This window comes from Peromyscus leucopus, chromosome 4 (genome assembly GCF_004664715.2).
Source record: "Peromyscus leucopus breed LL Stock chromosome 4, UCI_PerLeu_2.1, whole genome shotgun sequence".
Classification (NCBI taxonomy): Eukaryota; Metazoa; Chordata; class Mammalia; order Rodentia; family Cricetidae; genus Peromyscus; species Peromyscus leucopus.
In genome coordinates, this window is record NC_051066.1 from 7,028,351 (window position 1) to 7,041,643 (window position 13,293).

Here is a 13,293-nt window from a genome sequence, read left to right on the forward strand (position 1 = left end):
TAGTATGGCTAAATCCATTTATTTCCCAAGTAAAAAGCAAAATAAAGAGGAGCTGCATCAGCAGGGTGCCACAACCCATCTCTGCCTCCCGTCCTCTGTCCTCCACTACCAATAAATAAGTTTCCCAGCCCCAAGGATTAGAACCTCCTCCCCACTTGCCAGCTCCAACCTCCACTATGATACAGGGGGTGTCCCTACCCCGGAATATACAAAATGGTACACAGGTACAATATGTACACCAGAGGGGAGCCCCCCCTCAGCAGCCTCTATCCTGCTTGGCGTACAGTTACCCCAATTGTCATAAGGCCTGAGAGAATAGTACCCACTTTCCCTGTCCCAAAGTGCCTCTGAAAAGACGGAAGCCCTCCTAAGTGGGATGCTTTCTGGAACTGCCTGGGGACCCATGGAAATGCTGCCCAGCCGCACTGCCCTAAAGTGCCTCTAAGAAGATGGGAGTTGGTCTGGGGGTATGCTGGGCCCTGGGCTCCGTCCCCAGCATCACCACACAAAAGGTACCTAGTGCTGGGAGTGTGACTCAATCGGTAGAGTGCCTGCTTAGCACGGCAAAACACCAGGCACAATGGTGAGGCAGGAGAACCACAAGTTCAATATGTAGTGAGTTCAGGGTTAGCCTGGGCTACATGAGACACTATCTACAGAAAGTAAGATAAAAGGGACGAGGAGGAAAAGGGGGGTGGAAGGGAATGAGAGATGGCAAGAAAAAGGAGCCCTGTGAATGCTCGATTGCAGCTATCAGCCTATGCTGCACCTGGCCGGGAAAATGCTGCCAAACTGTTCTGCTCAGTGTCTTGAGTAAGGACCAATGCCCTCCAAGTAAAGACAGCTTCGTCAAGAAGCCACCAGCTACCCAGAGAGGCAGTCTGCTCAACTACCAAGTCCGGTGTTCCTTCTCTAACAGGAGTTTAGAAAGTAAAACCGCCTTGGCTAAGAGAGCACAGGGCCTGTCCCTGTTTGTATCCCACATTAATATAAGGAGTCTCATCTTTTGGTTTTTTTCAGACAGGGTCTTGGTGTGGCCCAGTGTGGCCTCAAACTTACTAGGTAGATAGGGTGTTTGATTCTCCTGCCTCCATTTCCCAAGTGCTCCAATTCTAAGCATCACCAGTTTCCAAGGTGCTAGGGACAGGACCCAGGGCTGTGTGCTTGGCAGTCAAGTACTCTACCAACTGAGCTACTTCCTCAGCCCCTTGAGGGGGGTGGAGTCTGACCTTAGAGGATAAGGGTGACTGAGGAAGGGGGTGGGTTGGGGCAGAACCTTTGGCTGCCAGTCTTTTAGACAACCATGATTTTGACTTCGTCATTCTCATCAGCACGGTAGAAAAAGGGGATGCAAGGGTTGCTGCCCAGGCCTGGACGCTCCTGGGGATTCTGGATCTCACGCAGCAGCTGCATGATCTGCTGTGCAGTGGGGTTCTCAGGGGGAGCGGGTGGCCCAGCCTTTCCTTGTACAGGCTCCACACTGTCAGCCAGGCTCACCTCCCTAAGGTCTTTAGAGAAAGGGGAAGGAGGTGTCAGGGCTCTGCATGCCATGGGAGTCTTCCCCTTTGTGCCTGCCCAAGCCAGGGGCTCTACTCACCACCCTGCTGGTCAGTAGCTCCAAGCTCCTCGGAGCCTGTGGGCACTGGGGTGGGCACATCCACAGGGTTCTGAGAGACTGCCAGGAACTTGCTCTGCCACTCATTACGCTCACTCACAAGCCTCAACACCAGCTCCTGCAGCTCCAGCAGCTTTACCTGGAGGGACGGGCACTCAAGTTGAGTATCGCAGCCCAGCCTAGACGGGGCTTGGACCACAGAAGTGTGGGCTCACCTTCATCTCCTCCTTGTCCTGGGCTAGCCTGCTGATGTACTCCTCCTTCTCCAAGTGCCGGGCCTTCAGCACTGCCCTCTGGTTTTGGTAGAGGGCAATGTACTCTCCTGTGGGGATGGCAGGCAGGTGGACAAGGCTCAGACACCGAGGCTCCGCCAATCGGCCCCATGGGTAGCCCCGACTGCACTAGGCTGGGCTCCACCTCACCAATGGTGTCTGTCTCTCCAGAAAGCTGGATACAGCAATGTTCAAGTTCCTCTACCCTCTCCTTGAGCTCCACTTTCTCCTGCATGACCTCCAAGAAGCGGCTCTGGAGCCAAAACAGAGGTCTCAGAGACTCAGGAGCCCTGGCTGGCCCCACCCTCCCAGCCCCCAAAGACGCACTCACCTGCAGCTTCTCCATGGCTACATGTAGGGCCTGGTTGCTCTCCTCAGACACAGAGTCACTCACATTCCTGAGGCCCTCTGTCTCCTGTTCCAGCTTACTTTGGACTGGGGCTGCGAGCTGAGCCAAGCTCCGGCAACGTGCCTTCTGCTCTCTCAGCTGCACGCGTAACCGGGCCTGCTCCTCCTCAGCACTGGCTATAGCTGTGTTAAAGAACGCTACCTGCACACAAGAAGGAGCTGTGCTTCTTAGGGGGATGTCAGGATAAAGGGGCAGGGAGGTAGAGGGAGCACCTACTCCCAGATGGGAGAGTGACCAGTGGCTCCCAGGTACAACACGGTAATCCAAAGCAACCAGAGGGCAGGACACCAAGGGACCACAGAGGCAGGGAAGAGAAGGGGCAGGGCAGAGCCCAGCTCACCATGGCCTCTTTACTGTCTAGGTCTTCTGGGATGGTCACACTGGGCCGAGGAGCCTCCTCCTCCTCCTCCTCCAGCTCCACATCTCCTGGGGGCAGACAGTAGGTTGTCTCCTCCAATAATCCCAGCAGGTAGCAGAGTGGGCTAAGGAAGACAGCTCAGGCCCCTACCTCTATACCCAATGCATACCCCGGGGCCAGCCACTGACTAGAGAACGCCCAACCATTCTCAAAGCGTCTCCAAAGATGTCAGCTCTTCTGGTAAGAGTCAGTAAGGGTCTCCCACACTACAGGTGTGGTCTTACCTTCCCCAGGGAGAGCCAAGAGGCTCAGCTGGGCCTGGAGCTGCTGGTTCTCTTGGCTGGTGGCTTCCAGACGTGCCTAAGGGGCCAGGAAAGAGTGAGAGAGTACAGAGGTGGCCAGATCCTCCCACCAGGGCCCAGCCTCAGCAATGACCTCACCTGGGCCTCTTGCAACTCCCGGCGGGCCATTTCAGCAGCCATCTTGCCCTGCACCTCCTCATGCTGCAGCTGGTCCATGAGCTGTGTCTGCAGCAGCAGCTGCTTGTGCACGGCCTCCTTCTCAGAAGTCAGTTGCTCATAGGCGGCCAAGTGCTGTTGGTAGGCAGCAGCATACTGCTGCAGGTGGGACAGGTACTGGTCTCGCTGCTCCTGCAGACCCTGTGCTTCTTGGCTCTTCAGCTCCACCTGCAGGAAGACTAGGCCTGAGGGCAGGCAGTGGCTGGCTTCCACATCCTGGGCCCATGCCTTGGCACCCAGCCTCATGCCCAGTCTCCTTTCTCACCACTTTAGACCCCAAGTACAGAAAGGTAGATGGAATCAACACATTGTTCTGCACAAACCACTAGTGCCTAATAGTTACGCACATTTTCTCATTTAACTTTCAACACTTCTACGAGGAAACTCATCTTTTAAGTCTAATGAACAGGTCTGGTGATAGGAAGCGTTTGAACAAATGGACATGAAAGCAGCCTGAACCCAGAGCACTGTATAACCTCCAACTATAAAGAGTCAGCTCTGGCCTTAGCCCAGATGAAGAGCAGTCCAGGGCTACCCATCTCTAATACAAGAGTCACAGGCTGATTTTCAAGCCTGTCCGCAGGCTGCGGCTGATCTGTGATGGGTCTTGCACTTCCCCAAATCCAGTGACTGGCACCATATGCGGTAGGCCTTACCGTCTCCTTCAGCTCTCCCAGCCTCTCCTGCAGCTCGCCCAACTTCTTAGCCAGCTCCTTCTTGACATGCTGCTCTGACTGCAGGGCACTGGTAATCTCCATGTTCTCGTTGGTCTGGACAGAAAGCAGCAGTCATCAGGACCCAATGTGGGTAGGGTGCACAGACCTGCATGTGCCCCTCCTCCCACAGAGCAGGGAAGACTGCTGGATCATTCCCACACACCCGGGAGCTCTGGCTTGCAGGGTGCCTTCACCACTCACTACCATTTCTTTCCCGTGAGGTGGACAGCACCCCATCCCTCGCAGTGAAGGGGTGAGTGTGTTCCCTGTGAGTAAGGAGGGCCTGCAGCTCCGCACCAGCCTGACAAAGCCGTTCTGCAGCTCAGCCAACTGCTCCTTCAGCTCCCGGTTCTGTGACAGCGCTCTGCTGATGGTGGTGCGGTCACTCTGCATGCTCTCCAGGATCTGCTTGCGCTCCTCTGCCTGCTCACTCCAGCGCTCGGCCGCCCGCTCCAGCTCCAGCAGCCGCTCCTCCTGCTCCCGGTTCAGGAGGCTTAGGCTCTCATTGTCCTGCACCTGGGCCTTCAGCTGTCCTGTCAGATTCTCCAGTTCCTTCTGCAGCTGCTCAACCTCTCCCTGCAGCCGCTCTTCGACCTCAGAAGGCCCAGCTGGAGGCTTTGGGGGCAGTGGCTCCTCTGAGAAAGGAAGCAGGCACAGTGAGGGGATCCACCCTTGGCTTCTCAGATAGGCTCCATTGTGAGCTCGAGTCAGGCTTCCTGCCCCAAGCCTTGGCTTCTTTTCTGTCAGGGTCTAAGACGAGGTAAGCATTTTAAGCCACTCTAGTACAGTTCTGTGATGCTCAGTCACCTGCGGGGGGAGGGGGGGCAGTAGGCATGGCACCCTGCTCTGCACAGAAGGACACATGCTCAGAGGGATAAGACTTGCCACCTCCTGGCAGAGACCCCTGACCCTCTGCTACAGTGCCCTTGCCCCCGCCTGCCTCCCCAGGGCAATGGAAACCACCTTCGTGGCCCTTAGCCACTCCTGTTCTCAGGTCACCCTTGCCCTACTCACCCATCTGACTCCTGAGTGCTGCCAAGCTGGTCTCCAGCTCTTGTATCTGACTCTCTCTGTGCTCCTTCTCTTCCTTCAGTGTGTGCACCTGCCCAGAGGCACAGGGAAAGAGCTGGAGCTCTCAGGCATCATCTAGTCCCGGTCCCACCTCTGTAAAACTGAAGCCCCTAACCCCTCAGCTGCACCCTACTGGTACACAGGAAGAGCAAGGACACCAGGGGCCAGGCCTCACCTGCTCTGCCATTTGCTGTATCCTCTGCTGCCACATGGCACTCTCTCCTTTCAGGTTCTCTGCATACTGGTCCCTCTCCATCTGGAGCTGTCTCAGCGACTCCATCAGCTGCATCAGTCAACGCACAAGTTACGAAGGGCTGTCACTAGTTCTCACCTGCCCTTGGCCACCTGAGGTCATGCCTTCTCCCCCACACATCCTCACCTGGCCTACGTGGGTCTCCAGCTGAGCCCGCTCCTCCATGGCATGTTGTAACTGCTGGTTACTGTCAGAGGCCTCAGACTGGCTAGAGAACTGTAGAAGGAAAATGAGGGGCTCCACGTCAGTGTTCCCCCCAAGAGTGTAAGCTGGGATTAATGGACAACTCAGGGGCACTGCAGTATGAGAAAAGTACCAGGAGGCAGTAAACAGCCTCCTGCATATGTCATTTACATGACACAGGATGATGGCTTTTCAGCTGGGCAGGAGGCTCAGGCCTGCAACCTCAGCACTGGGAAGGCTAAGATAGGAGGACTACTGTGAGTTCAAGGCTAGCCTCGTTACCCAGTGAGTTACAAGTCACTCTGGGCTACCGATAAGACTGTCTCAACATCAACAAACAAACAAGATGGTTTTTCAACCAGGACATGTCAAAAAATAAAAATTTAACAGCTATACCACCACTACTAAGACTATGACTCCATAGTTGTGATCCAGGCTCCACTGTCCAACATTTGACCAGGAGGAGGCTTCACGCTGTCCAGTGCTCGGCTACAGGCCGCCTCCAAGGATGCTGAGACTGTGCCTGGGCCTTAGGGGTGCGGGCTGCACCTCTCACCTGTTGCAGCAGCAGCTCCGACATTTCCAGCTTTTTCTGCAGCTCCTCCACCCCCAGCTGTGCAGCTGCTTTCTCTGCCACTAAGACTCGAAGTTTCTCTTCCAGTTCTGAGTTCTGCTGCCTCAGGTCCTCACTATTTTTGCTATGGCCAGAGGCAGTGCAGAAAGGAAGGAACCGAGAAGAGAAAGGACCACGTTTTAGAGTAATGCATGAGCCCTGCCACAAAGCCACAGACACAGCATCAAGTCACAAGTGATAGGCCACGGAAAGAGTGGGTTACCCAGGGCCACACCAGGAGTCAGGAGCCCAGCTCTACACAAGCTCAGACCTGTCTCCTCTGACCCTCCGTTCCCCGCACTAAGGCTGCAGAGAGCCCAGCCTCCTTCCCGTCTTACTTGTTCTTGTACAACTCCAGCTTGAGGGCATCTCGCTCTTTGGTTAGGTCCTTGTTGTACTGCAGATAAAGAAGCCGAGTCTGGACCTGGCAGGCTGAAGAGACAGCTGGCACAATACCAACAGCCCCAGTGACACTCCTCAGTGACCTTTCTGTTCCTCAATCACACTTGACATTTTCCCAAGGCATTTCCAAGCCTGTGGTCTCCTTTGTGTTTCTGTGTGCTTGCTTGCTTGGTTGGTTTTTCAAGACAGGGTTTCTCTGTGTAGCCCTGGCTGTCCTGGAACTCAATCTGTAGACCAGGCTGGCTTTGAACTCAGGTATCTGCCTGCATCTGCCTCCAGAGTGCTGGGATTAAAGGCGTGAGCTATCACTGTCCAGTTTTGTTTTGTTTTTATGGTGGGGTCACACTATGTTTTCCTAGCTGGCTTCAAACTCCTGTGCTTAGATGATCTTCCTGACTCAGCCTCCCCAACAACCGGGACCAAAGGCCCACACCACTAGCCAGAGCCTTCAGGGTTGTTTGTTTTTACAATATTTTTAAATTTTTCTTTATGTGTACTGGTGGTTTGCCTATATATATGTCTATGCGCCACAGGCATCAATTACAGACAGCTGTGAGCTGCCATATGGGTATTGGGAATCAAACCTTGATCTTCTGGAAGTGCAGTCTGTGCTCTTAACTGCTAAGCCATCTCTCCAGCTCTGTTTTTGTTTTTAATTAATAATAATAATTTTTTTTTTTTGCAAGGCTGGGGATCAAACTCAAGTCCTTGTACAGGCCAATCACTCTACCACTGACCCAACTCTCTTTTATTTTTTCTCCTGAAGAAGGGTCTAAACAACCAGGCAGGTCTAGAATCTACACTATAGCCCAAGATGGCCTTGGATCCTCCTGCCTCAGCCTCCCAGTGCTGGGATTGCAGGTATATGTTGCCTTGTCCAGCATTCATTTTGGTTTTATGAGACAGAGTCTCATGCAGATGGGGCTGGCCTTTTTCTTTCAAGTGCTGGAATTATAGGCACGTGCCATTACATCTGGATCATTCCTTTTTTAAAAAAAAAAAGTATTTATAATAATTTTTTTTTGAGACAGGATCTCTCTATTATATAGCCCTGGTTGTCCTGGAACTCACTGTGTAGATCAGGCTAGCCTCAACTTGCAAACATCCACCTGCCTCTGCCTCTGGAGGGCTGGGATTAAAGATGTGTGCACCACCATTTCTCCCTAGTAACTCCTTTTTTGGTGGTGGTGGTGGGCGTTCAAGACAGGGTTTCTCTGTGTAGCCCTGTAGCCCTGGCTGTCCCAGAACTCTCTCTGTAGACCAGGCTGGCTTCAGAGATCCACCTGTTCCTGCCTACCAAGTGCTGGGATTAACGGCCACCTCCCAGCTAACTCCTTTTTTTTTTTTTTTTTTTTTTTTTAAATAAGAACTCCTGCAGGCTGGAGAGATGGCTCAGCGGTTAGGAGCACTGGCTGCTCTTCCAGAGGTCCTGAGTTCAATTCCCAGCAACCACATGGTGGCTCACAACCATCTGTAATGAGATCTGGTGCCTTCTTCTGGCCTGCAGGCGTACATGCAGGCAGAACACTGTATACATAATAAATAAACCTTAAAAAAAAAAAACAAGCCGGGCGGTGGTGGCGCACGCCTTTAATCCCAGCACTTGGGAGGCAGAGGCAGGCGGATCTCTGTGAGTTCGAGGCCAGCCTGGTCTCCAAAGCGAGTTCCAGGAAAGGCGCAAAGCTACACAGAGAAACCCTGTCTCGAAAAAACCAAAAAAAAAACAAAAAAAAAAAAAACAAAAAAAAAACAACTCCTGAACCAGGCAGTGGTGGAACAACTCTTTAATCCCAGAACTTGGGAGGCAGAGACAGGCGGATCTCTGTGAATTTCAGGCCATCCAGGGTTACATAGAGACTCTGTCTCAAAAACAAAACAGTTAACAACAAAAAAAGAAAAACTCAGTAAAGGGGGCAGATGTTGTTCTTCCAGGAGCCCCGGTTTGGTTCCCAGCACCAACATGGTTTTGGATCCAGTTCCAGAGGATCCAAGTACCTTCTGCCCTCTGCAGATACCAGCTATGCATGTATATAGTACATACACATAAAGGCAAGCAACACACACACACACACACACACACACACACACACACACACAAAAAAAAAGTAAATAAAACTTAAAAATATAAATAAAAAAGCTCCTCTACCAGGTGGTGGTGGTGCGCACCTTTAATCCCAGCACTCAGGAGGCAGAGGCAGGCAGATCTCTGTGTGTTCAAGGCCAGCCTGGGCTACAGAGAGAGTTCTAGGACCACACAAAGAAACCCCTGTCTTGAAAAGCCAAACAAACAAACAAAAAACCCCAAACAAACAAAAACGGGGCTGGAGAGATGGCTCAGCAGTTAAGATGACTGGCTGCTCTTCTAGAGGTCCTGAGTTCAATTCTCAGCATCTCAGACATGTTTTCTATATATTGTACACACACACACACATTCCCCTCTCCACAATGGTACTGTGCTAAGCTCTTGTGTACTTTCACAGCCCAGGTTCCATATCCCCTCTCTCAGCACTTGGCCAAGGCCACAGCCAGTTGAGGTCACAGCAGACACCTGCCTCTACGTTCTGCACTTAGAGCTCACTTGCAGAGCCCCAGTTAGCCAGCTATGGACTCAGCCCCATTATGCTTCCAATCCCACAACAAAAGCAGCAACAAAGAGCCCATGCTGAGTTGTCAGCAGCAAGACACTGGACCGTGCAGAAAAACCCTTTAAGCTCCCTGTCAACCAGGATACAGCTGATGGCCAGAGAGGCGACTTGTCTTACCCTGTCTGCCTGCTTCTGTTGCGTGGACACAGTAGACAGTGTCCGCTCCAACTCTCCCACACGCTGTCGGGAAGACTGCAGGCGGCTGGCAAGATCCTCAGACTCTCCTGAAAGGAGAGCAGTCTAGATGGAGCCCCAGGGACCCTCCCTCGGGCCTGCAAAGGCATCAGTACAAGGCTGAAGGGTGCCCTGATCCTACCTGCTTTCTGCCTGGCTGCTTGCTGAGTATGGGCCAGGGCTGTTTGTAATTCTGCCTTCTCAGACACCAGGATGCCTATGGTCTGAATGTGAACCTTTGGGAGAAAAGCCCAAAAATGCTGAGAGAAAGGAGAGACATGTTCTCTGGGGGACACAGGGCCACCACACAGGCCACTCACCTGCAATTGTTCCCTGAGAGCTCCCTGCTCCTTTGCCAACTTCTGCTGATAATCTCTCTTCTCCTGTGGGCATGGGAAGTGCAGTTCTTAGTAGGGAAGCAGATGGACGAGCAGATTCCCAGCAATGGACGAGCCCCCAGAAAGCCACCAGTGGCCCAGGACAGGTCCACCACGAGGCCAGGTTATCCAGGATCCTATGGAGGACACCCTGTGGGGTGAGTCTTCTCCAGGATAGAATCCAGCAAGACCAAAGCCTGCAACTCTGAGGTCTCCCCCAACCCCATCAGCCACGAAAAGAGCAAACACAGAAACCACAGTACTTTTTCCAGTTGATCCAGAGTATCTTGGTTCTGTTGTTTCTGTGGGAAGAGCCAAAGGAAGGTGACTGGGGCTGGCTCCTTTTATGCCACCCAGACCAAGACAGAGCAGGGGAATAGATCTGAAAAAGGTGCTCAGACCAGCATGGGCACATGAACCAACAAACTCCTAAAGTTCCCCAGGAGCTACAGTCTGTGTCTTGGCTGCCTCTTGCTCACAACCATGCAACAGAGGTCTGAATCTGGGTCCAGGTTAAAGGACAGCAACTCCAGAAACAAGCTTGAGAAAGAAGACTACCCTCTGCTGGCTTTGGACTCAGAAGAGTGCTGAGTGAAGAATTGACTGTATCCTGCACAGCCAGAGGAGGAATGGGAGAGCACTTGGTTCTGAGTTCAGTAAGTCTTTCAACCCCTGCTACTTAAGAGTGGAAAGACATCTCTGACCCTCTCCAACGCTGCCTCAACAGGAAACTCAAACCCAGGGTGTGGTGTGGCCCAAATCAAAGAGCAAATTAGGACCTAAGCCATGGCAGGCCATGGGGCTCCTGACAACCAACTGGGTTTTCTTCTCGTCCACTGGAGGCACCAAGCTCAGGACAAGTGGGGTGGGACTCAAGCTGGGAGTCTGGAGCACAGCAACGAGGTGGGGAGCAGCGAGGAGCACCATGCTGCACGCTCTATGCTCTGGCTGCCTCCAGCTGAGACTGACGCCCCCAGGGTTCCCATGACCCCGTGGTCCCAGGGGCTCCCAGTCTCTCTCTTCAGAGCCCCAAGGGGAACCTGAAGCCCAGGACTGGCAGCAAGAATCGGGGACCCCACTGGACTCTTACCAATTCCTCTATCGTGCTACTGAGTTGTTTGTTTGTTACATAGCTGGAGTCCAGGGCTACTGCTAGCTCTTGGTACCGGCTCTGAGGCGCATGCAGAGAGGAGGAGTTGGAGGAGGGATGGGGGGAAAGGTAGAGAGAGCATCATTAGGGTTAGGGGTGGCGGGCTGTCTCAGCTGGCAGCGGGCACTCAGGTCCCACTGGACGAGGAGCTAGGTGGTTGGCTTAAAGGGTCGCTGAACCATGTTCATAGCCACTCACCTCCAGTTCCTTCATGTTGGAAGATGTGAGGCCCTCCCCGTTGATGTAGGAGGTAGACTAGGAGAGACAATATCTCACATGGAGATGCTCTGCCACCCTCAATGTCTAATCCCTTCAACCTCCTTCCTTCCCCCTCAACTGGCAGAATCTGCTTTCCTGCCTCCCTCAGACCTCTCCTCTCACACCATCTTGTGCTCTCCTCATGGTTCTTATCCCACCATGGCTCAGGCCCGCCCTCCACAGCTGCCATCCGCAGTTTCTACACCGGGATAAAACCACGGCACCCGTCAGGGTCCAAATCTGTCTTCTCTGAGTCTGGCAGGATCCTCTCATGAGTCAGTCTCCTGAGAACCCCTGCCTCAGCTTCTGCCATGCTTTCCTTTCCCTCTACCTTCTTTCTGGACCCCAGTCCTGCGGTACCTCAGACACAAGACCATTGAGCTGTTGAGAAAGTTGTCGCAGACTCTCAGTTGACGAGAAAGTCCTAAGGGAGGAGACATAGGGTCAGGGGTGCAGGTGGTTTGAAGGGAGCCCGGCTCGTGGGCAGAGACCTGCCCTGACTCCCTCAGTAGGGAACGCTTACTTGGTCTCTTCCATGAGGTCAGAGCAATTGCCAGCGTCATGGCTCTGTAAGGGTAGAAACAAACCAGGTCACTATCCAGCTTCTGCTCGTCACCACACAGGGACAGGGTGGGCAAGCTCATCAACACCCATCTCCCCAAGCCTCCCCAGCTTGGCCTCCCCACGCCAGGCTCCAGGAGCAGCACCTGGACCGAGCTACCTGAAGAGAGAGGAGAGTTCAGAGACGGTAAAGTCCTCTGGCAAGCAGACAGGAGCGCAGCAGGCGAAAGGGAAAAAGCACAAACCTGAGGTGACGCCATGCTAGTGAGGTCAGCGTCGGGGGAAGGGACAACACCAAGAAACATGGTGTCATCAGCAGCAGCTGGCGGGGCAGGAGCGGCTCGGTCTGTGGGCGCCTGTCACAGAATGGGGGGGTGGTTAGAAGACCATGAGGCGCCTCGCTGCCATGGACGTGAGTTGAGGGACAAGCAGGGCAGCACAGCAGCAGTCACGGGACAGACGCACATGCTGGGAGCTACCGGGGTACAGACACGGCCTGCCCAGGCCCGGACCACTGAGCACTTCGAAGGCCTAACGCTCAAAGCAGGGGCTGCAGGGGCTCCCTCCTGAACACCCGAGGACCTTGTTCCTCTGGAGCTCCGACCTGTGGCAGCCACAGCAGGTCGAAGGAAGTACCCAAGTCCAGGAGCCAGAGAGCGGCCTGCACTGACTGTGACCCTGACTGCGGCCCTGCTCCTGGATGGACTAGTCGTCAGGGCCAACATAACCACTCGGCCCTTCCTCTTGCCTTCCTGCCTTCCCTCCTCCCAGACCCACACACTGGCTGTGTTTGTTGATTCAGAAACAACCTGATAAAGCAGAGAGCAATGGCTGCCCTCTGACTTGCAGCATCCTGGAGATCACATGACCTTCCAGGGACCAGTCCTAGGATTCAGGATGTGGTGCTTGTGGAGATCTCCTCACTTGCCCAGCAGGAACTCCTTGCTTGACCACACCTCAGTGTACCCTGACACTCCTCAGGCTCAGGCCTCACTCTTACTTCTTATTTTGTTTTGTTTTGGAGACTGGCTCTCACTATGTAGTCCTGGCTGTCCTGGAACTCACTCTGGAGACCAGGCTGGCCTCGAACTCACAGAGATCCATCTGCCTCTACCTACAGAGTGCTGGCATTAAAAGTGTGAGCCACCACCACCCAGCCAGAGACATATTCTAAGAGTGAGGCCTGAACCACTGGGCATGATGGCGCACACATTTAATCTCAGCACTCTGGAGACAGAGGCAGGTGGGTCTCTGTGAGGCCAGCTTGGTCTATAGGGTGAGTTCCAGAAGAGCCAGGGCTATGCAGAGAACCCCTGTAGCTGAAGTTTACTGGTGGGTGAGAGAGATTTGTCCTGACTGTGGGCCAGGCAGGACCAGGAAAACTTCAGCTACAAACACCGTCTTGAAAAGCAAGACAAAAACAAAATGTCTTTGGTTTAGAGTTCTTCTAATGTCCAACAGGCCAGATGGGCAGAGAATGGGAAGAAAAAGGAAGAGGACCAGGGAGCCCAGGCCTGTCCAGCAAGGCTCATCTGGGAGGAAGTGGCCATGCCTTTCTCCAAAGAGAGGGCTGCCTGCTTTCTGAGCCTTCAGTCTCAGCCTCTTGAATGCTGACCAGATTCCCTCCACTGAGCAAGTGAGAAACCTCGGAGAACAAGAGAAAGCCTCACTCTTTGCAGGTTTACTGTGGCCATGTCCCTGGAATCCCATGTGACTGT

General features: G+C 53.5%; 1 protein-coding gene across 5 annotated transcripts in view; it reads right to left on the bottom strand.

Moving 5' to 3' along the window:
* Golga2 (golgin A2) overlaps positions 1-13,293 on the bottom strand; it is a 21,418-nt gene continuing 8,125 nt past the window's right edge. For 2 of the 5 annotated variants that reach the window (XM_028884688.2, XM_028884686.2), the window contains 24 exons: positions 11,821-11,931; positions 11,538-11,581; positions 11,375-11,438; positions 10,955-11,011; positions 10,697-10,777; positions 9,870-9,908; positions 9,550-9,612; positions 9,372-9,465; positions 9,173-9,279; positions 6,347-6,405; positions 5,952-6,093; positions 5,339-5,428; positions 5,135-5,242; positions 4,903-4,990; positions 4,186-4,523; positions 3,829-3,942; positions 3,095-3,340; positions 2,939-3,014; positions 2,637-2,722; positions 2,219-2,437; positions 2,038-2,140; positions 1,831-1,937; positions 1,598-1,754; positions 1-1,508 (listed from right to left, as the gene is read on the bottom strand). In XM_028884688.2, coding sequence (XP_028740521.1) covers positions 1,294-1,508; positions 1,598-1,754; positions 1,831-1,937; positions 2,038-2,140; positions 2,219-2,437; positions 2,637-2,722; positions 2,939-3,014; positions 3,095-3,340; positions 3,829-3,942; positions 4,186-4,523; positions 4,903-4,990; positions 5,135-5,242; positions 5,339-5,428; positions 5,952-6,093; positions 6,347-6,405; positions 9,173-9,279; positions 9,372-9,465; positions 9,550-9,612; positions 9,870-9,908; positions 10,697-10,777; positions 10,955-11,011; positions 11,375-11,438; positions 11,538-11,581; positions 11,821-11,931 — 2,808 coding nt within the window. In that variant the 3' untranslated portion in view covers positions 1-1,293. The remainder of the gene's footprint in view (positions 1,509-1,597; positions 1,755-1,830; positions 1,938-2,037; positions 2,141-2,218; positions 2,438-2,636; positions 2,723-2,938; positions 3,015-3,094; positions 3,341-3,828; positions 3,943-4,185; positions 4,524-4,902; positions 4,991-5,134; positions 5,243-5,338; positions 5,429-5,951; positions 6,094-6,346; positions 6,406-9,172; positions 9,280-9,371; positions 9,466-9,549; positions 9,613-9,869; positions 9,909-10,696; positions 10,778-10,954; positions 11,012-11,374; positions 11,439-11,537; positions 11,582-11,820; positions 11,932-13,293) is intronic. The other 3 variants (XM_028884691.2, XM_028884689.2, XM_028884690.2) reach the window with 2 other exon arrangements.